Here is a 22,066-nt window from a genome sequence, read left to right as displayed (position 1 = left end):
TTCAAGGCTCATTCCCTCATTCTCTTCTTCATGTTTTTGTGCAGTAATAGAGCATTTGTTTGTGTTGTGTCTTTATACAATTACTTGTTTATAGTTTAAAGTTCACATTTTTTTTTGATAATCAAGCTGTTAAAACTACACCAAATAAAACTTGTGATATTCTAAATATCTTCAATATTTCAGGTTTATCTGAAGAAGCTGAGAATAACTTGAAGAGTTATTTTTTTATGACACATCCTCATTCCAGAGCGCCCAAATCTGAGGTAAAGATTTATGAGAAGCTACGAACGTAAAATATAGGTGGCAACTTTGCCATGTAATTTGTAGAATTTTGTTATTTTGCGATCTTGGCATTAATTTGATCATTATATATATAATTTTTAAAACATTTTACTCCTTTCTCACATTCCTCTGTCTGTGTTATATTCCTTGTCTGACTAACCTATTCCCTCTTCTTACGTACTATAACTTGGTCTGTCTATCTATCCATCCAGTCATCAGTTCTTTTTATTCATTTTCCTTCATTATGATCTACAGTGATAAGGCAACAATTTTTGACTTGATGATGGACATTTTCAGTCATATATAGGGATTAGTGGGACAAAAATAAAGAAAATGATCCTCTTGTTCCAATTTTGACCCAGATTTGAATGGAGTAGCCAGCTTTTTTGCCAAAATATCACTGGGAAACACATTAACACTCCTAGATTCATGCAGAATTGCTTCTTTAATGCCACAACAGCTTAGGAGTCTTGAATTGGTATTGGTTTATTATTGTCACTTGTACTGAGGTACAGTGAAAAACTTGTCTTGCATACCATTCATACAGATCAATTCATTACACAGTGCATTGAGGTAGTACAAGGTAAAACAATACAGAATGCAGAAATAAAGTGTTACAGCTAGAGAGAAAGTGCAGTGTAGGTAGACAATAAGGTAAAAGGGCCATAACAAGATGGATTGTAAGGTCAAGAGTCCATTTTATCGTAAGTCTTATTGTAAGTCCACCTTATCTTGAGTCCGCTATTCCAAAATAATTAAAGATGCTGCACTCTATGTCAAAATATGAATCATTATGCAAAGGCTAAATAACAATGAATATTACTTGTGCTCCACAACATTAATGAAAGTTTTCTAAGAGTTATGATCTTTTTATCTGCAGTGAGTAATGTGTGATTGAAATATAAATGCTGGTAACTTCAACCAAAAGGCAGTACAGTGTGGCAACTAGGGTTCAATCCTGACCTCCAGAGCTCTTGTGTGGAATTTGTACATTCGTTCTGTGACTGGGTGAGTTTCCTCCAGGTGCTTCTGTTACTTTCCACATTGGTAGGTTAATTGGCCACTGTGAAATTATTCCTAGTATGTAGATGAGTGGTAGAACTTGGGGGATAGTTGATGGGAATGCAAGGAGAATAAAATAGGTTAAGGTAGAATTATGTAAAAATAGGTGCTTGATGGTTGGTGAGGACTCGATGAGCCAAAGGATCTGTTTCCATCTCTGTGACACAATGACTCTATTTTCTATGTGCAAAGTTAGCTTTAATAAACAATATTGGACCCGTCTCTGTTAAGGGCTGCTGTCTTAATTAAGTGATGGAAGAGGAATAAAAAGAAGTGATGATTGGAAGGATTAATGGACAGACTGAGTCATAGTATGTTAGAAGAAAGAAAAAGTTAAATAAGGTATCCAACACACATAGGGGAATGTGAGAAAATAAAGAAATGTTTTTATAATTATATACTGTATATATGGTTAGATAAAAATACTGCACAAGTAAGTCTTGTTGAACTGCTCTTTACTGTATGGGATAGTAACAAATAGAGCGAGAGGAACAGTTGAGAGTGGCTCAGAAGGCTATAAAATAGACCAGGTCTAGAAAGGTCAGTTTCTATGTGAGTTCCTGTGAGAGCTTGTGAATGGTGGGAGCATCCTTATCCTTATTCCAAGGACATTCAACATACTTTCCATCTGTAACTTGGAAAAGGCAGATTGCTTTTGTTTCTGAATAGCAGGCACTGGGAAATTTGAAGTGCCATTTCAGCCATTAAATACCATCAGAAGTCTACTTAGAAGCCAGAAAAGGAAATCTGTAGGGATATACACCACATCCAAATTGGAAATCTGACATGATTTAAATGGAAGAAAATTACAAAATTCTACTCCAATTGCAATCCACATGTTGGTTTAAGAAAATGTCAGTTCAGATGCACAGAGGACCAATTTGTGTTTTTTCTCAGTTATGCCTCTGTGTTTTGTGGGTTGGAAGTGAATTACAATCTGCAGCAATTGTCAGCATGATTGTCTCCACTGATCTAGTAAAATTTTCTGTTTGAGTGTTCTAGCCTTCTAATGAAGTGTGGAAAGGATGTGCAATAATTTCTCGGTGGTCCCTGCTTGCAGTTCCCCCTGCTTGCCTGTATAGCATTTTATTTGTCTGTTTTAATAAGCATTTGACACATTTTAATTTTAGGGGCCAATCTCATCAGAATGACATATATTATGAATCTGCATATATATTATGAATCACACCTGCTCTTTTTGGAAAAGGATGCAGAGTGGACCAGCCTTCCAGTTCATTATTTCTCTTTTCTGGTCTCTGATTAATTGACTATAAAGCTACCCTAGGACTCAAGGGAACTGATTACTTGATATAAAGGGAAACCAGAGTAGCTTTGAAACGTGATTCAAATTGATCCAATTCTAATTTCCTATTTGGATCAGCTTAGACTTGAGATCACACATCAGTACCTTATTATGCATTATGAGCTGAAAACAAATTCACATACTTATGCCAAATTAAACACAAGTTTATTGGCTGATCTTGAATTTCTACACTAAATAATCAGTTCCAGCAGTACTGTAGCATCAGGATATAAATCTATTTTAAATGCAGTGATCAATTCTTGAAACTTGGCTCTCAATAAACTCTTGATTTTCCATACAGTGACCAGATCAATGTCAAGGGAGATAATATGCTTGGTTTTATTTTAGTGAAATATTACAGTCCCGCTTTGGAGAATTACAGAATGATTACAACACAGGTTGATTCTGTAGCAACTCCATGTGAGAATGATCCAGTTGGTCCCATTCTTCCCTTTCTCCAAAGCTCTGCAAATTCTTTCCATTCAGATACTCACCCATTTCCCTTTCGAATTGAATCAGCCTCCACTACTTCCCCAGACTGTGCTGTCCTGACTGTATAAAAAAAACTTCTTCCCTGTGTTATTTTTAATTCTTTTACCAATTACCTTCACTCTGTGTCCCCTAATTCTTAACCCCTCTGCTAGTAGGAATATTTTCTTTCTATCTACTCTAAGTTATCATGATTTTAAATTCCTCTGTCAGTCCCCCTCCCTAGAGCCATCTCCCTGGTCCTACACTCATATCTGGAGCATCTGGATAACAAAGACACTTATATTAGACTATTGTTTATTGACTACAGCTCTGCCTTCAATTCTATAATCCCAAGCAAATTCATCTCCAAAATCCTAGACCTGGGACTCAACATTTCCCCTTGCAACTGGATCCTGGACTTGCTGACCAACAGACTGTAATCAGTAAGGATAGGCAGCAACAAGCCTGCATCCTCAGCACCCTACTCCCTCTCCACTCACAACTGCGTGGCCAGATTCTGCTCTAACTCCATCTATAAATTTGCAGATGATACCACTGTAGTGGGCCAAACCTCTAATAATGATGAGTCAGAGAACAAGAAAGAGATAGAGAGCCCAATGGCATGCTGTCATGACTACAACCTTTCCCTTAATGTCAGCAAAACAAGAGAGTTGGTTATTGACTTCAGGAAGGGGGGCATTGCACATGCTCCTGTTTATATCAATGGTGCTGAGGTCAAGAGGATTGAGAGCTTCAAGTTCCTAGGAGTGATCATGACCAATAGTCTGTCCAGTTCCAACCATATAGATGGCATGACCAAGAAAGCTCACTAATACCTCTATTTCCTCAGGAGGCTAAAGAAATCTGGCATGTCCCCTTTGACACTCTCCAATTTTTATCGATACACCATAGAAAGCATCCTATCTGGATACATCATGGTTTGGTATGATAACTGCTCTTCTCAAGGTTGCAAGAAACTGCAGAGAGTTGTGGACACAGCTCAGCACATCATGGAAACCAGCCTCCCCTCCATGGACTCTGTCTATACTTCTTGCTGCCTTGGTACAGCAACCAACATAATCAAAGACCCCATCCACCCCGAATATTTTTTCTTCTCTCCCTCCCATAGGGCAGAAGATACAAAAGCCTGAAAGAATGTACCACCAGGCTCAAGGACAACTTCTACCTTGCTGTTATAAGACTATTGAACTGTCTCCCAGTACAATAAGATGGACTCTTGACCTCACAATCTACCTCTTTATGGCTTTGCACTTGCAGCTTCTCTGTAAATGTAACATTTCCGTACTCTGTTATTGTTTTCCCTTGTACTGCCTCAGTGCATTGTTGTAATGAAATGATCTGTATGGATGGCATGGAAAACAAAGTTTTTCATTGTACCTCGGTACATGTGATAATAATAAACCAATTTAACTTGCAAGGTCCCCCATTCCAAGTAGAACAACTTCAGCTTCTCCATCCCTGGAATCATTTTGGTAAATCTCTTCTACACCCTCACAGAAACCTTTACACCTTTTTGAAAGTGTGGTGCCAGAACTGGACATCAGACTCCATTTGTGGTTGAACCAGTGTTTTATAAAGGTTTATCATGTGTCAGTACATTACAGCTCATCACTTTTTCTTAAATGCTAAATTCACGTGTGCCCCTCTTTGCAATTAACTAAATTTCAGCTTGAGTACAGATAATAAAAATATTGTATTATTTTTGAGTTTGATTATGTTTGAGCAGTATTTTTTGGTTTTCTGCAGGTTTCCCTTCCTCAGACTTGATAGACACCAACCATGAATGTAAAATTCATAGTGTCCAAAAAGGAACTCAGTAGGCAACCACTACAGACAACTATAAACAGAGACTCTTTCATCTAAGAGACCAATAATAATATAGCCTAAATAAATTAGCTTTGATTTGTCTATAAAACTTTGCTGAATTCATAACTGATTTTTAGGAACATTTATTTAAATATTTAACTAAGGTAGATTGCGGCGCAGATTTCAAAAATGTTTAGTGCCAGAACTTACAGGGCACTCTAAATCTTGTAGAAAATACAATAAAATAGCAACTGGTCCTGTTGAAAATCATGCTATTTTCTTTTATATGAAGCCCATTTCCTCCCTCAGTTTCATTCTCTGTTGGTTAAAGTTGGCTTGACGGCTTACTCAAAATTATTTAATTTTCACTGAAAGAGTGCCTTTAGGCATGAATATACAACACCTATTAATACTACAGGAAAATTAAGAGGGAATTAGAACATTTAGAATCAAAAACAATGAATAAATTGGATCTGAGACAACACTTTGCCAAGAATGAAGAGATTAGCAAAGGATTTTCTACCCTGTTGCATTTGGCTAACAGTATTTTGCAGGAAGAACAAGAAGGTAAAGAGGGAAAAAAAATTGTGAATGGATTCCACAGCTACAAAACTATCTGAGAATTTCTGGATGTTCCCACCATCTATAGGACTGGCCCCAGGTAGAATGCAATTTAGGTAGGACAGAAAATTCCCCAGATTTGTCACCAGATTAACAAAGATAAAAAACGGGGGTGGTGGCAGATGCCAAATCTCATTCAAACTGTATAATCTACAGAGATCCAGGAACCACCCTGAAGATCAGTGGAAGCAGAAGATAAAATGAAGATTTGTAACTCCTCTCTCTGTACCTACACTCCCAGCCCTACAAGTCTTGCCTGAATGTAATCTGTAAACCTACTGGTTTTTGGCCAGCTGTCTCTCAGCAAACAGTCGAACGTAATGGCAAACACCAGAAGCATAGCACAAGAACTTGCAGCTCTGTAGCTGCACTACTACTTCTGCGCCCCTATTCCTCCCAAATGGTCCTTCCGAGGACAATGTAAAGTGGGTACCCTGCCCTTCTGAATGTTATATTTATTTTATGCATATGAAGTTTTGATTGGGTAACTGAAAATGGAAAAAGAATGAGGCAATTAACAAGTAAAATCATTGCAGGATATTCTCATTTCACATTCTCTTGACTGATTTCCCATTGGAACATTGCACCCATCTCTACCCAGTTTTATGCCATGCATAATGATAAGCATTTAATTTGTGGTCATCATTTAATTACTCATGAAGTTGCTCTTAAATTATGAGAAGCTGTACAGAATAATCATTTTTATTCGACAATGGGTGAATCTTTGCCAAACCTGCATTTCAGAGATAAGTGTATCTCAATATTTGGCTGCCTGAGTACAGTGTTTTGTGTGGTCCACCTGAAGAATTTTCAGTTATACAAAATACTGTACAACAACTCTGGGAGCATTTAAAATTAAATGTCACTTGTACCCTACTCAAACATCACACAAAGATCTGAATGTGTCTTAATGGCCCACTGCAAAACACCACTGCTTTGGTTTGCCAAATTGAAGTAAAGAGCAATAGCTGTGCTGCAATGCGGAAATAGCATTGCTAATGTTGCAGTAAAAGTACCATTAGTCCAAGAGTGGTGACAGGCCAGGTACAATCTTTCAGCTGCACCAAGCTTGGTCTGATTAGCTTGATCTTCTTATGACCAAGTAGCAACATGTATCAAACTTGCCATTTTGTTATCTTCAGAACAGAGCTCATGGATTTTTTTTTGTTTCAGTTTGGCTGACAACCACAGTGCCCTTTCTTCTCCAGATTCCAAATAATCAAAAACATAATCACTTAGGCAAAACGTAACAGACAATTTAAACAATGGACAATAGCTTCAATTCATAGTCATTTTCTAATTGACAAAATGTTACAAAAGCCTGAAGAAGAAAGGAAAACATCCTCAATTTCTGAAGACATTAGTTTTTCTCAGCTAGTTCCATACAGAGGGAGATCAAGGAAATAGTAATGTACCTTTCAGATACCTGCAATTATAATTCAGAGCATGTTACCCTTAAAAATACATGTTCAAAATACGTAAAGGAAAATTGATGAAGTAGGAATGGCTTAACATGTGCAGTGTACATGATATGAAAATCATAACTCTTGATATTTATACTCATTCGTTACATTTGGATCTATTCCACAATTACTTAACTTCTTCCATAATTGCATGGATTACTAAATGCAATTTTGCTGCTACTCCTCCCCTATTGTAATATTAATCATTGTGTAGAATATCTCTCAAATTATATAAATTTCAATTAAATTGCAGCCAAGTAGTATGACATGTAAAAAGGAAATTCCTTGTAATTGAATGCCACCTAGCTGAACCAAAATAGCCTCTACAGCTTTAACATATGGGGAGCTAATATGGCTGTCTGAATTCTGTGATTAAAACCAGGGCTTCAGTGTTACATGCATTGTGTTCCTTAATGGGGTTAAAGCATGAATAGTCATTTTCTTTCAATGAATAGGAATTAGGCCAGAAGATACTTAAGAAACTTATAGAACACTATACTGAAAGAAAATATTCTTTTTAAAGTACTAAAATTATTTTGTTTTTTTTTCATAATACTGAAAATAAATTCACTTTTTTTCTTTTCAGCAGCATGCAACATCCAGCAAAGCAAGGGAAAAGAATCCATCATCTTTAATCTCACTGATAATCAGAGAGGAAGCAAAAAAAGATCATGGTGTTTTGCCTGTTTGTTTACAGCATTCCGAGGGTGAAGGCTCCCAGGAATCATTAAAATACCCAAACACATTTCTCAGTAGCACACTGCCGACAACGCCAACTGCAGAAAGCATTCCTGAGTCCACAGTATATTGCAGGAAAGATAAAACATTGACTAAATCCAGGAATGGGTTTTCTTCCATTACAATTACTGCCCGAAGAATGGTGAGCCCGGCTAATAAGCTTCCTAAGCCAACTGTCGGTGCTTCTACACGTGAGAAAAAAGCGCCTCAATATCAGAGATCTGTGAAAGTCCTGAAAAATTTCAAGAGTTCTGAAGGTACTATGAGCATTCATTCCCAAACAGATAATATCAATGAGTTTCCATGTAAGGGATGTACTGTTACAGAAGAGAGTTCCCAGTCTCAGTCAATGTTATTTTCAACAGGAGATAGAGTAAGCTCTTTAAAAATTGAAAGCAAGTATCATGAAACCTTGCTACCAAGCAACAATGAAGACAAAACCAATCTTCCTTCTCAGCAGTTTCATCCTGCTACTTCCTTTGTATATTTCATTGTCACACCACAGTGTTTTAACAGTACTTACTACTTAGACAAATCTCTTTTGGTTGATCTTTGCTCTCTTACAAATAACAATGGATCTGCATTAAAACAAAAATCATCTCTGTCCTTAAAACTAAGCTGCACTTCTTCTAAATCATCAGCAGATGGTGGTGATGGCATGTTTAAATTAATTTCATTCATCACAAGCTCAAAACAAGAAGTTGCTTGCATCATGTTGGATAAGAAATACCCAGATATATCCTTCAGAACCAGAGATATTACTCAGCAACAATCATCAGCTGCCCAGGAAGTTTCTAAGACTATGTGCCAATATAATGAACATTTACCTTCTGGTGGAACAGAAACTCTAAGTTCGCCCAAAAGGTCGACTTACCTCTTTATTTCTCTTTCAAATATGAATAAAGGAACAAATTATTTAATTAATGAACAGAAGTATAAGCCAAATCACTGTGAAGTGCAGTGCCCCTTCTCTGATCTTATTAGGAAATCAGGTATGTACAAATATATTGCTTTCCTAAAATTACATGGAGTGGTAGAATTTTTGCAATAGATACAATTGGGAAATTATGCCCAAAACGTACATAAAATCTTCCTCAATCTTGCTGTTTAAACAAAAAAATATTTATTTTTTTCCACATAAGTATGAATAGTAACCTGGTGCAGGTTTAGTACTACAACAGAAAATAGATGTATAATGCATTTTTGGAAGGGGTGTGCAGTTCACCTGTGAATAACCTGACTTTATAAAAGCTAGAACTGACTTTAAAAACTACACTGAAGCAGAAGTTTAAAGGTACTTTCTCAGTAAATTATTTATTTTCCATTTGCAAAATCTTTCAAAATGTACCTAATAATTCCCACGCACCTAAGAAAATTAGACCAATTTGAAGAACTTTCCAGGTGGTGGAACTTCACAGCTTTGACCCCAGAGTTCTGTGGATGGAGCCTGATCAGAAGGAACTAGGTCTTGAAACAGTATGAAGGAGTGTGGGCAATACAAACATATGATTTTGAGTATGATTCACTTACATGTAAACTTCTCAGATTATCTTTGCGGACTCAGCCAATTTCACCCAGATTGTACTGGCATAAATTTGACTCTTGAATGTTTCAAATACAACTGCACCAAAGCTTCCATTGAAGAGCTTAGGGGTGAAAATAAAGTCGTGTCAGTGGATATAAAAAGAATGAAAACTCCAACTGTTAAAAGTCTGCTGAAAATGTAGGAAAGACACAATGTCTCCATCTCAATTGGAACAGATAATAAAAGAAAGATTTGTATTCATGTGCATCTTTCATTTCTTTAGGATGTGGCAAAATGCCTTATAGACAATGGAACCAATATTTCTGATGTGTAGCTACTGTTGTATCATAGGAAATGAAGCAACCAATTTGTGGAGAGCAAATTCTCACAAACAGCAGTGATGTTGATTGAGGGATAACTACTGGTTAAGGCACTGGGGAAACACAGTTTGAAAAGGGATGGTTTATCTCCTCCGATAGATGAGACCTTGCTTTAACATTTCATCCAAAAGACGGTGCTACAACAGTGTAGAAATCCATCTGCGTTGGAATATCATTCTCTGCCATGCATCTTGAAAACCCAGCTCTCTGACGTAAAGGCAAAAATTTCACCAATTGAGCTACAGGTGAAACTAGAGGAAGAATAATTTGATAATTCTTGTATTATATAGATTTTCTACATTCAAGATATTATCTTGATGATTCACTTTCAGATGTTGATAGATCAGCTGTATATTTAGTATTTTGTTTCATGTGTAATATTGTTAGTTGTTCATTGTACTGCAATTTCATTGTGCATTGTATTGCAATTCCATTGTGCATTTGTTAACATTTTAACTCAAACTTTGAATAAGTATACAAAAAAGTTAATAAGTAGATATGAATTTTGAGAAAATCTTGATCTTAGAAATCAAAGTTGAATACCAACTGTTGAAGTAAATTTTCAAATGTGAACTACATTTAAATTTTAGTATAAAGGATACTGGTTTCAAGATTTTTGACCCTTTAGTATTTTATCAAGTCTTGTTTTATTATTCATATTCTAAATTACATTTCAAAATATTTAATTTAGTCTACTTCATTATTATCTTTGTTTTACAATTTAGCTAAAATAATTGAGTTCAGGAACTATAATATTAGAAAAAATCATTTCCTTTCAAGATAATTTTGAGTTAGAATTCTCATTGTGAGCGGCATTTGAAATTATCTACTTTCACTGGAAGATTTTGCTTCCTCAGTTGAAAGTAATGATTCTCACAAGAGGATTTTAGGAGTTGGCAGTTAGCTGTGAAGTTACCCCATTCAGAAGAGAAGTGAGGAAGTACGTGAATGGGATAGAGTTGGATGCAGTCGGAATAATTACAGTGAGATAATCAAAGCTTTATTGAATTTCATGGAGCCTGGGGTCAGGAAAGAAGTGAAGAAAATATTGAAGCCAATGGGCCAATGTGGTGTAAGCAATTTTTTAATAATTTATTTTGTTAGCCTTTAAGGATTGGTGAAAACTCTTTCAGAATTTTGACTCAGCAAATTGAATGGGTAGCTTAAACTTTGAATTGCAAACTAAGAAGTTGGTATTGAGATGACAGTACTTTTTTGATATTTATTAACATCTGATACAACTCAGACAATTATTTTTAGTAATTTTTCAGTGAAGGAACTTCAGGACATTTCATATTATTGAAGATGTTATATAAACAAATAATAAGTTTTGTTAAATGCTTTTAAAACACAAACGATTGTTAATTGAAATATTTCTCAGGGTTGAGAGTAACATATTGACGTTTATAGAGGATTAGTTAAAGAGTATGAATAAATAGATTATTTTCAGGTTGACCGATTGTTTCTAATGAGGCGCCACACATGTAAGTACTAGGTATTGGTACTGGTATTGGTTTATTATTGTCACTTGTACCAAGGTACAGTGAAAAACTTGTCTTGCATACTGATCGTACAGGTCAATTCATTACACAGTGCAGTTACATTGAGTTAGTACAGAGTCCATTGAGGTAGTACAGGTAAAAACAATAACAGTACAGAGTAAGGTGTCACAGCTACAGAGAAAGTGCAGTGCAATAAGGTGCAAGGTCACAACAAGGTAGATCGTGAGGTCAGAGTTCTCAGCTCTTCACAATTTATATGAATTGGATGAACAAACAAAGTTGATATGATGTTAGATGGGCAAGTGAGATGTAAGGGTATAGAATTTAAAGAATGTATACTGTCGGATCAAGAAATAGGGCAAGATGGTAACAGATGAAGAATAAAATGGGAAAATGTGAGGTTATTCACTTCTGTAGAAGGAATAGAAAAACATAATGCTTTCTAAATGGCAAGAAACCACTACATTTTGGTGTATGGAGGAACTTTAGTTTGTTGGTTCATCAGACACAGAATGTGAACATATAGACACAGCAAGCACTTTGTAATACAAATAGTGTTTGACCCTTATTACAAGGGAGTTGCAGTACAAAAGTATGGGAATCTTGCTGAAATTCTATGGGGCTTGATGAGACCTCATTTGGAGTATTGCTTGCAGCTTTAGTCTCTGTACTTCCTATCCTTGCAGTAAAGCTTCTCTAGATTGATTATCCAGTGAGGAGAGATTGAGGAAAATAACCCTATCCTCAGTGGAGTTCAGGGGAACTCAATGAAATATCCAAGATTCTGACAGGATTTGCAGGGAATGTGGCAAGAGGCTATGTCCTCTAGTTGGAGAATCTGGAACTGGGGCCGTGATGATAAGGGGTTGGGTATTTCGGTCTGAAATAGGGAGAAATATCAACATGCAGAGGGCTATAAATCTTTGGAATTTTATACCTCAGTGGACTATGAACATTCAGTTTTTAAGTGCATTCAATTCTAACCAATGGATTTTTGGGCACTAAGATGTGAGCATTGGGAGCAAAATACGGCAGATCAACCATATTCTTGTTGAATGGCAGAGCATGTTAGAATCACTGTTCACAATCACTAATCATTAAAGTCTCCCACTGCATAGTGCTCAGAAGTCTCATGATGGGAAACATTAGGTTCATCATTCTAAAACATTACAACGTGCTGCTTCTGATACCAGCAGGTGAATATTTAACACAGTTGAATGGCTTTAACCTATTCAGTATTCTAATTGAGGAGATTAGGAGAAATGGGTCAGTGCCTCCATTAAAACAGCAAGCAGAGGAATGCTAAACAAGCATGCTGTGCATTCAAATGCTAATGTAACACATTAAAATTTGAAAGGCCTTTAAAGGACAACTGAAAACACTGAAAAGAAATGTTGAAATATATCATCACAGTTCAGCACAGCGGTTCAGTGTTCAATGATAGATTTGAAAAATTCAGTGATTTGCAGAGAGCAAACTATGAGATATATTTCATTTGTTTATGATGATATCACTGACTTTTCATTGAACCTTTTTAATAATTGCAGAAAAATATGTGACCATATGTTGTCAGAATATTAGGGTTCACATATGTTCGATCAATTAATTCTTAATAATAAACACCGGCCAGTCATCACTTCCAGATGCAAGATGCAATTAATGACGGAGTCAAATTTTTATGACTGGATATAAAATCTGAGAACATTAACCCTTAATGCATGAAAAAAGATGTTTAAAAAAACTGGTACAATATGTTGTACTGTTACATTGTTCTTTGCTTTGCCCTACAGTGTGGTCAAACCTTCCTCATTTGAATATATGCATACCTATACGTATGTGTCTTTATATGCTAGGGTGATTACGGACAGATTTTAACATTTATATAGCTTTCATTTCAGTCCCAGTGCAGAACCTGTACACATGATGAGTCTCTCATTAATTTTTCCTCTCCTTGGGCCTCCAAGCATCAACTCACAGCAATCTGGTTAACATCAAGAATTCAGCATTTTGGAATCTAACTTGTTACCTCCAAAATGCGACACAGTAGCCTAGATTTTAATGTCCCCCACTATGCTCTGATTGGGGTTGAACGTGTATGGATTGGGGAAGGGATGTGGTTAGGGTATTAGGGTCTCGTGGTATGCTGGAAACCCAGAGGTAACTACAGTTTGTCTGTGGGTGGTTTTCAGCTCATACTTTGTGTTACCATATCATGCTTGGTGCCAGTCAGTGTGATTTCTTGATTTCAACTTCATTATTGAAAAGAATATTCCAAATATGCAAGGAAGCAGTTGGAATTGCCATTAATGAACAAATTACTAGCACATCTGTGATATCTATGTGTTTTACTCTCACTGCCAGCCAGCATAATCAAAGGCCCCTCTCATCCCAAACATTCTTTCTTCTCACCTCTTCTATCAGGCAGAAGATACAAAAGCTTGAAAACACACACCACCAGACTTAAGGAAATCTATCTCATCATAGCTTGGCACCTTATTGTGTACCTGCACCTCCCCTGTAGCTGTAACTGTAACATTATAAGCTAAATTCTGTTATTGCTTTTCCCTTGTACTACCTCAATGCACTTATGTTTTGAAATGATCTGTATGGATGACTTGCAAAACTAAGATTTTCACTATATCTCGGTACATGTGACAATAATAAAGAGGAAAACCCAATGCCCAGGGCCAGAGGAAAAAATGTCATGCTTTGAATCTCCAAAAGGTCAATGATTGACATCCCAGGCCACAGAAGTTGCAAAATCCACAGATGCAGAAGAGATAATGGCTGAGATGTCAAAGTTTCAACAATTGCTGGTGCACAGTGAGTCTGGAAACTTGTGTCTTGTGCTCAGTAACAGCATTAAAAAGACCTTGGTTGTTAAGGATTGCTGATAATAAAAAAAACACAAGAAATCTGAACACAGTGCAAAGAAGTCTTGATTGCAGCAGCATCACTGTAAGGTTGAAAAGGATAAATGATGACACGTGTGCAGACAAGATTAAAAAATTTAGTTTTGTGAAGGATTCCTGTAAATGGGTGGTTGATGGTCAGCTTGTTGGGCCAAGGGGCCGGTTTCTCTGCTGTATAACACTATGATTCTCGGATGTATAGTAGTGTGCAATTGAACATTTGAATGTTCCACAGCATTTGGGCAGAGAATAGAAGTATTCTTTTAAGTAAATGATATGTTACAGGTAGACGATCATATTTAAAATGCTAGAAAGGACAAAAAAAGTCTATTCTATTAATGGAGATATGCTCTTAGACCTATCACATGCTAACTAATCTAGTAGTCTCAAAGAAAGCCAAAGATGTTTTGTTTCCTGAAGCAATGAAGAAATTGGAGGATTGTTTCAATTCACAGCCATCTGAAAATTGTAGGAAGTTACAACTTTGATTCAAGGAATCAAAGAGCAGGAGAAACAAAGAACAAAGAGCAGGAGAAACAAAGAACAAATATACTGTGCAATAGGGATTAATTTGGTCATTGCGATTTTGGTGAATGTGTGGGATGGAGGAGGAAAAGTAATGTAGGAGAGAAGAATGAAGACACAGCAGGGGATTCTACCATCGGTAGTGATACTTGTAGCAGAAAATTCAGCTATCTCCCTTTGACAAAAAGTACATGTCATCTCAAGTTATACTTTAAAGAACTACTGAAGATAAAGTTGACAGGTCTCTCAATTACACCTCCTCTACTTCCACACTCGGAACAAGAAGTAGGAGCAGGCCATTTGGCCCTTTGAATCTGGTCTGTTTCTGTTTTATTAGAAATATGGTTCATTCCCTTTGCAATTCCATGGTCCACTCTTCCATTTCCACCACCTCCACCAACCATTCTGCTACTCATGGCACTTTCCTCTGCAACTACAGGGGATGCAACACTTGTCCTTTTACCTCTTCCCTTCCCATCATGTAAGGATCCATACAGCCTTTCTAGGTGATGCAGAACTTCACTGGCACTTCTTCCAAATTAGTGTATAGCATTTGGTGCTCACAATGTGCTTTCCCACATATTGGAGAAACCAAATGCGGATTGGGTGACTGCTTTGCAGAACACCTCTGTTCAGTCTGCAAGGGCGACGCTGTATTTGTAGTCTCCTGTCACTTTAGTTCTCCACCCCACTCGCACTCTGACCTCTTTGTCTTCAACCTCCTAAGCTTGGGGAACAGCACTTCACCTTTTGTCTGGGCACACTGCAGGCCTTGAGACAATATTGAATTTAACAATTTCAGGTTTTTTTTCTTTTTCTCTCCACAGATATGGCTCTATCTTTCTGTTGCAATTTGTGGTTTTTTCCCTCTTTGGTCTCTAATTCCCAGTTTCTCTGTTGCTCTGACAACTTGGTCTGTACCCTATCACAGACAATTCCTCTGTTTACCCCATTCTTCCACTTTGTTCAACTTATCTTCCATTTTCGAGTTCTAATGAAAGGTCCTTGACTTGAAACGTGCTTTTGATTGTCTTCCCACTGATGCTACTTGATCTGCTGAGTGGTTCCAATGTTTTCTGTTTTTGTGTTAGATTTCCAGCATCTGCAATTTTTTTGCTCAAAGTACTACAAGTACAAGATTAAATAAAGTGTCTTATCTGCTTTAATGGCCAATGATTAGAATTGCCAATGGTTGTAGCTAATTGCAAATTGCAAACTGCAAATTACTATCAACATTGCTAGGCAACAACTGGCTAAGGAAACTAAAGACTAATTAGATGGCTGTGTTTTGTATCCTTGAGGATTCAGGAAAATAATACTTGGAAACTCTGTTACACAATCGACCATGGTCATACCTCATGCTTAGATGGTTATTGCCCATTCATGAATTGTTTTCACTAGGAATCCATTCTTCTCTATTAAATTTAACTTTTCTTTCACTTGACTTTTTGGCACCAGTCGAGTGGGCATTCCTGCTCCTGGGATTAGGGATTGCAGCTCTGAATGCTGAAGGTTCTCTGCTTCAGCAACCTGCTTCTGGGCCCTTCCCATTGACTGGAAGCCAAGCCTCTCAATCAGGCTGATTTCCGAGCAGAGTTTCAATTTCTTTTGTTCCCTGACTAAAACCACCAATCCTGCCTAGGCAACAGAGCTCTGTCAAACGTTTGGTAAATTTGCCCCTCCACATTCACCACCCTCTCCCCCAACAGCACCACCAGGGTTCTCTGAGAGATTGTTGGATGAGGAAGTCAGCATGTACTGGAATCAGCAAGCATCTGGTAATACGTTAAATGTTCTTCTGGTTAATTTTTGAATGTCAACTCATCATATAAATTGTGAGGAAAATGATCCCATTTCTAAGTAAGCTACTAAAATATATTTTTTTAAAAGGGGGTTGAATTTTCCTTTCTGTGACTAAGTACATTCTTTGACAGCATATTTCAAGAATGCTGTATTTCAAACTGTTTTATGTTCTCCATATATTGACTTAACATGACAGTACTTGCATGAATTAATGTGAGATTTTCTTCACAGCTGATACGAAATTTTCCAACAGTCATGTTGATTTAATGGAAAAGAGGAATCACACTTTGAAACAAAACCGAGAGAAATCCACCCTCAGCATTACGACAACATTTACAGGGTCTTCCACTGAAATTCAAGGGGAAGATGCTGAGACCAACCAGTCAGAGCTCACTGCTGAGCATAAGAAAACTTTGTCAGAAGTACTCACACTGCAGGTAAGATGCTTCAAACCTTGTAAATATAATTGGATATAGCAATAAGAGAAGTTCCTATCACAGATGTGTTGTGTGTGAAGTTGATACACAATTCTTGGACATGAACTATTGAATAAGTAAGGACAATTGAAGTTTGTCGTAAATATTAGAAGTAATTTGTCTAGTTAAAGAAAATAAGCTAAATGAATTATTTTATTGTTCAATTATTCCCCCTGCTATAAACAAAACACAATTGTTTGGGAGCCCTCTTGTCTGCCTTTCAGGAAATTACACTATTGGACCAGTAAATACTTTTCACCAGATGGGTTTTACACAATTAAGTTGATATTTATTCTATTCTTACAATTATTTCAGACCAATGCACCTAATACAATATTTTTTTCTCTAAATGCACTGTGGGATGAGTTTGTTAAATGAGCTGTTGAGACATTAAAATCCCAGGTATCTTCTTCAGTCTGTGTTCAGTCACTTGATCTCACATAGGGAAACAGGTTGCTGACAGACTACAATTGGCTTTGTCTCTTTAGATAAGTGGCCAAGATTATTGCTGGTGACTGCTATCCAGTGATCCAAGTAGCTGTGGACCTGAGTGGAAAGCAGTAGGTTATCCTGTGATGTTCTCCACTCACCCCACCCTTCCCACATACTCCCAGCCACCACAGTGAAATCACCTGCCAACACTCCCTGTTAAGCTGCCTTGATGTGAGGTACCATAGGATACCTGATGCTGTGTTGACAGCAACTGAGAGAAAGAAGGGACGAAGATTGTTGGAGAAGTACAGCAAGCAAAACATTTTTGATTTTACCCTTTGGGTTGTTTATTGGCTCAGTACATTTCTACGAGCTGAGTTTGATGATAACTTAGATGAATGGGTCTCTTCTTTTCACTGGTTCTGGTATGTTGCTGTGATATGTAAAGCAATTTCCCAGTATGCCTAAGTTCATGAAACAAAATTAATAATATTTTGAGGATAATTTGGCTGTAGTCATTGGTGCCTCTCAGTATCAGTTTACGCATGCATAAAATAGACCCTGGACCTCGGAATTCTCACGCAACATGAACAAGAGTAAAACATCACAAGACACCTTACATCATCATTAATAAACAATATTTAGTCCTACATCCAACTTGAACAGATGACCAATGCTTGGACAATACAGGATCAAGAAAGCAAAATTGAAGGAACACAAATACCTCAGAAGTTCTTAGGGTTGGAAGAGATTACTCAATAATATTACATAAAACATTTTGTTCAACTGAGAACATACATGGGTCAGCATGCATAGGAAAGTTAGATAAATGGGAGTTCGTACACAAGCTGCAGAGTTTATGTGTCAGAATGTATTTTTTGAGTTATTTTGGTGATAATGTGTGGTAGATATAATAATGGTAGTCATGGGCTATTTTTAAATGATATGTGCCTGGACATTGGATCACTTGCCTCTGTTTTTTTATTCCTATGCAATTAATCAAGTTAATCCAGACTAAAACACATCAGGGCTGCATAGAATGATGTTATTCCACAGGTAATATTCTCTTTGGAGCAATGCAGGGGCTACTTGAACCACGTTGCCCTGGGGCACCAATTGTCAAGCACCCTGGGACAACATGGTCTTAAAAATGCAGGGCCACATTGGGAGAATCTGCAAGGTAATTAGAATACTTGGGCCCACATGATCCAATAACGTACTACTCCCCTACTCCCTACATGTCTCCCGCCCCGCCACCCCCGCCCCCCACCCCCAGCCAGGCTGTTGTCTACCTATCCATAATCCCCTCCCCCCAGTATACAGTTTGTACCCCAAGTGATGCACAGCCACAATAACCTCAGTCACCACGGCCATGGCCTGTCATAATGCCATGCTCAATTTTCCAAATCTGCAGGGAAAACTTCGTCACAAAGTTTATTTGCAGGAAAGAGAAAATTTCCTTTCCTCCCTCCACTTAGCATCACCACTCAGCCCCCATTACCGGATGTGCACAAGTTCCTGTTCAGCAGGAAGATAATGTTGTAAGTTCAGGCAGTAGGTATCAATCACACTAACACCTCCTTTGGTCATTCTGAAAGGCTGCATCGTACTGAAAGATTTTTCATTAATGGCAGAGCTTTTCTAGAGGAGAGTTAATGGTCTGTCTTACCATGGAATCCCTGCTTCTTCAAATATGGACCCACAGACATGGACATTGCTTTGTGTTAAAGTTGCATGTATTCTGGTGTGGATCAGTCATTCACAAGTGATTGGTGACGTCACACCCAACCACCATGCCAAACCACCTGTGACCAGTTATATTTTGCTCCTTGGGCCACTAATCATGCTGACTTCAAGCCAGAGGCAAAAATGTATTGCATAAAAGTGACAGTGACATTTCTGTGTCTGGCCTTGCTGATTGGGACCAAATGAGTGTAATTCACCGAGGTGCATGTTCCTTACTGCGTCATCATGAGGCTACTCTTTATGACCTGGGCAGAAGTTGACATGGTCTTCTTCTGCTCTGTGCCGTTGTTATTTGTTGTTTCTTTATCTCTTGACTGCAAGCTTGGCAGATTATTCTGCTTCTTGGCATTTACCAAACATGTTGGAGATTTGTGTTATTATTTGAGCTAGATCCTGAGATATCAGCCCTGTCCCTGGGAGATGCCTGCCTGCTGCTGTAATTCACATTATTGAAGACTTGGCTTTGATATATCTGGAGGAGGATGTGCCAATTTGTTCAGCAGTGGATAAGTTAGTGCTGGTTGAACAAGAGGTCATTGGGATGGTTATCAGTGGAAGGATGCTAATGGTGGGTGGATTTATAGTTAAAGGAACAGCAAAATAATTCACATAGAACCATAGAACACTACAGCACAGAAAACAGGCCATTCAGACCTTCTAGTCTGTGCCGAAACGGTATTCCGCTAGTCCCATTTACCTGCATCCAGTCCATAACCCTCCAGACCTCTCCCGTCCATGTATCTATCCAATTTATTCTTAAAACTCAAGAGTGAGCCGGCATTTACTACATCAGATGACAGCCCGTTCCATAATCACACCACTCTTTGAGTGAAGAAGTTTCCCCTAATGTCCCCCCTAAACTTTTCCCCTTTCACCCTAAAACCATGTCCTCTCGTACTTATCTCTCCTAATCTAGATGGAAGGAGCCTACTCACATTAACTCTGTCTATACCCTTCATAATTTTGTTAACCTCTATCAAATCTCCCCTCATTCTTCTGCGCTCCAAGGAATAAAGTCCTAACCTGTTAAATCTTTCCCTGTAACTCAACTCCTGAAGACCCAGCAACATTCTAGTAAATCTCCTCTGCGCTCTTTCAATCTTACTAATATCCTTCCTATAGTTAGGTGACCAGAACTGCGCACAATACTCCAAATTTGGCCTCACCAATGTCTTATACAACCTCACCCATAATGTCACGACTCCTATACTCAATACTTTGATTTAAGAATGCCAGGATGCCAAAAGCCTTCTTTACAACCCCGTCTACCTGCGATGTGACTTTCAAGGAATTATATATCTGAACTCCCAGATCGCTTTGTTCCTCTGCACTCCTCAGTGCCCTACCATTTACTGTGTATGTACTACCTTGATTTGTCCTTCCAAAATGCAACACCTCACACTTGTCTGCATTAAATTCCATCTGCCATTTTCTGGCCCATTCTTCCGGTTGGTTCAGATCCCTCTGTAAGCTTTGAAATCCTTCCTCGCTGTCCACTACGCCTCCAATCTTAATATCGTCAGCAAACTTGCTGATCCAATTTACCACATTATCATCTAGATCATTGATATAGACAACAAACAACAATGGCCCCAGCACAGATCTCTGAGGCACACCACTAGTCACAGGCCTCCAGTCTGAGAAACAATCATCCACTACCACTCTCTGTCTTCTCCCACACAGCCAATTTCAATCCAGTTTACAACCTTTCCATGGATACCTAGTGTCTGAACCTTCTGAACTAACCTCCCATGTGGGACCCTGTCAAAAGCCTTACTAAAGTCCGTGTAGACAACATCCACAGCCTTTCCTTCATCTACTTTCTTGGTAACCTCCTCGAAAAACTCTACAAGATTCGTTAAACATGATCACCTCTCTATATGGAAAGATCACCTCTTCCATATGGAAAGTTGCAGTATATATTGTGAACAAAGGAACTGGCACCTGGCTTCTGAGCTGGGACATCACCCAATGAACTTATGTTGAGAATAGTTCTGGATTGACATTTTCAATTGATCTCTTGGCAAAATGATAAGGACATTGTCTTCAAGGAACCTTTGGCTTATGCAATCTCCTCTATCAGGTAGGAATGAGCCCTGTGGCTCTTATGTTGCCCAAATCTTGGGCAACTTAAATGGCCAGAAGTTGAATTGAGTTTCCCCACTCTGACTGTGCAATTCAAATTGTTCATCTGTTTGAGTGTGACCAGCCTCTGGATTCTCCTTCAATATCATTTCCTAACTACCAGAGAATTCTCAGTGATCTTTCTAATAGAACATATCACATTCCATGATATTTTCATGGCCTCAGTCAGAATTTCCTTCACCTCTTGCACAATAACACTTCTCTCAGATGCATTTTCTGCACCTGTTATGAAAGGAAACTCAGACTTACAATAATACTTGACCAGTTGCACTTGTGTGCTCCTCCTCAATTGTTCTGTAGTATTTACTTCCTATTTCTATGTAAATGGCATTCCAATCCTTATATTTATCCCCTGGCATCCAACTTCTGTCCAGGCTCCTAATCATTTCACTTAGGTGTGATAACAGAGCCCCTTATTTTCTTATAATTTGAGTGTCTGTTGATGATCGTTCTGATTTTGTGGTCAGTGGTGAAGTATTGGTACTTGCCATGTGGCTAAACTCATCAGTTCCAGGGGTTTCTAGTACCCACCAACAGTAGTGTTCTCAAGCAGGCTGACCGCTCATTCACACTGAAGAATTCACAAAGACAACAAACAAAATACTAAAAGGTGCAATGTTGTCAACTTTTTAAAGTTGAAATGACAATTGGAACATAAGCTTTAGGTACAAGTGATTAACAAAACTATAAATAAAATGTCAGTAAGTTAAACACATTGAAATTTTGAAACATTTCCAAGTCAAAGTCAAGTTTATTGTCATATGCACGAGTACATGTATGTACAGATGCAATGAAAAATTTACTTACAACAGCACATAGCATTATATAAGCAGCATTCTCAAGAAAAACATAA

General features: G+C 37.9%; 1 protein-coding gene across 7 annotated transcripts in view; it reads left to right on the top strand.

Annotated features, from left to right (window-relative positions):
- The window catches only part of c12h10orf90 (chromosome 12 C10orf90 homolog), a 139,664-nt gene that overhangs the window by 85,404 nt on the left and 32,194 nt on the right, over positions 1–22,066 (top strand). For 6 of the 7 annotated variants that reach the window (XR_007957309.1, XM_052027885.1, XM_052027883.1 and 3 more), the window contains 3 exons: positions 184–263; positions 7,616–8,759; positions 16,646–16,851. Coding sequence is in view for 6 of the 7 variants with exons in the window: in XM_052027885.1 (XP_051883845.1) it covers positions 184–263; positions 7,616–8,759; positions 16,646–16,851 (1,430 nt within the window). In the remaining variant the exon portion in view is untranslated. The remainder of the gene's footprint in view (positions 1–183; positions 264–7,615; positions 8,760–16,645; positions 16,852–22,066) is intronic. The other variant, XM_052027886.1, reaches the window with a different exon arrangement.

Source organism: Pristis pectinata, chromosome 12 (genome assembly GCF_009764475.1).
Source record: "Pristis pectinata isolate sPriPec2 chromosome 12, sPriPec2.1.pri, whole genome shotgun sequence".
Classification (NCBI taxonomy): Eukaryota; Metazoa; Chordata; class Chondrichthyes; order Rhinopristiformes; family Pristidae; genus Pristis; species Pristis pectinata.
This window is presented reverse-complemented; position numbering and strand designations above follow the sequence as displayed.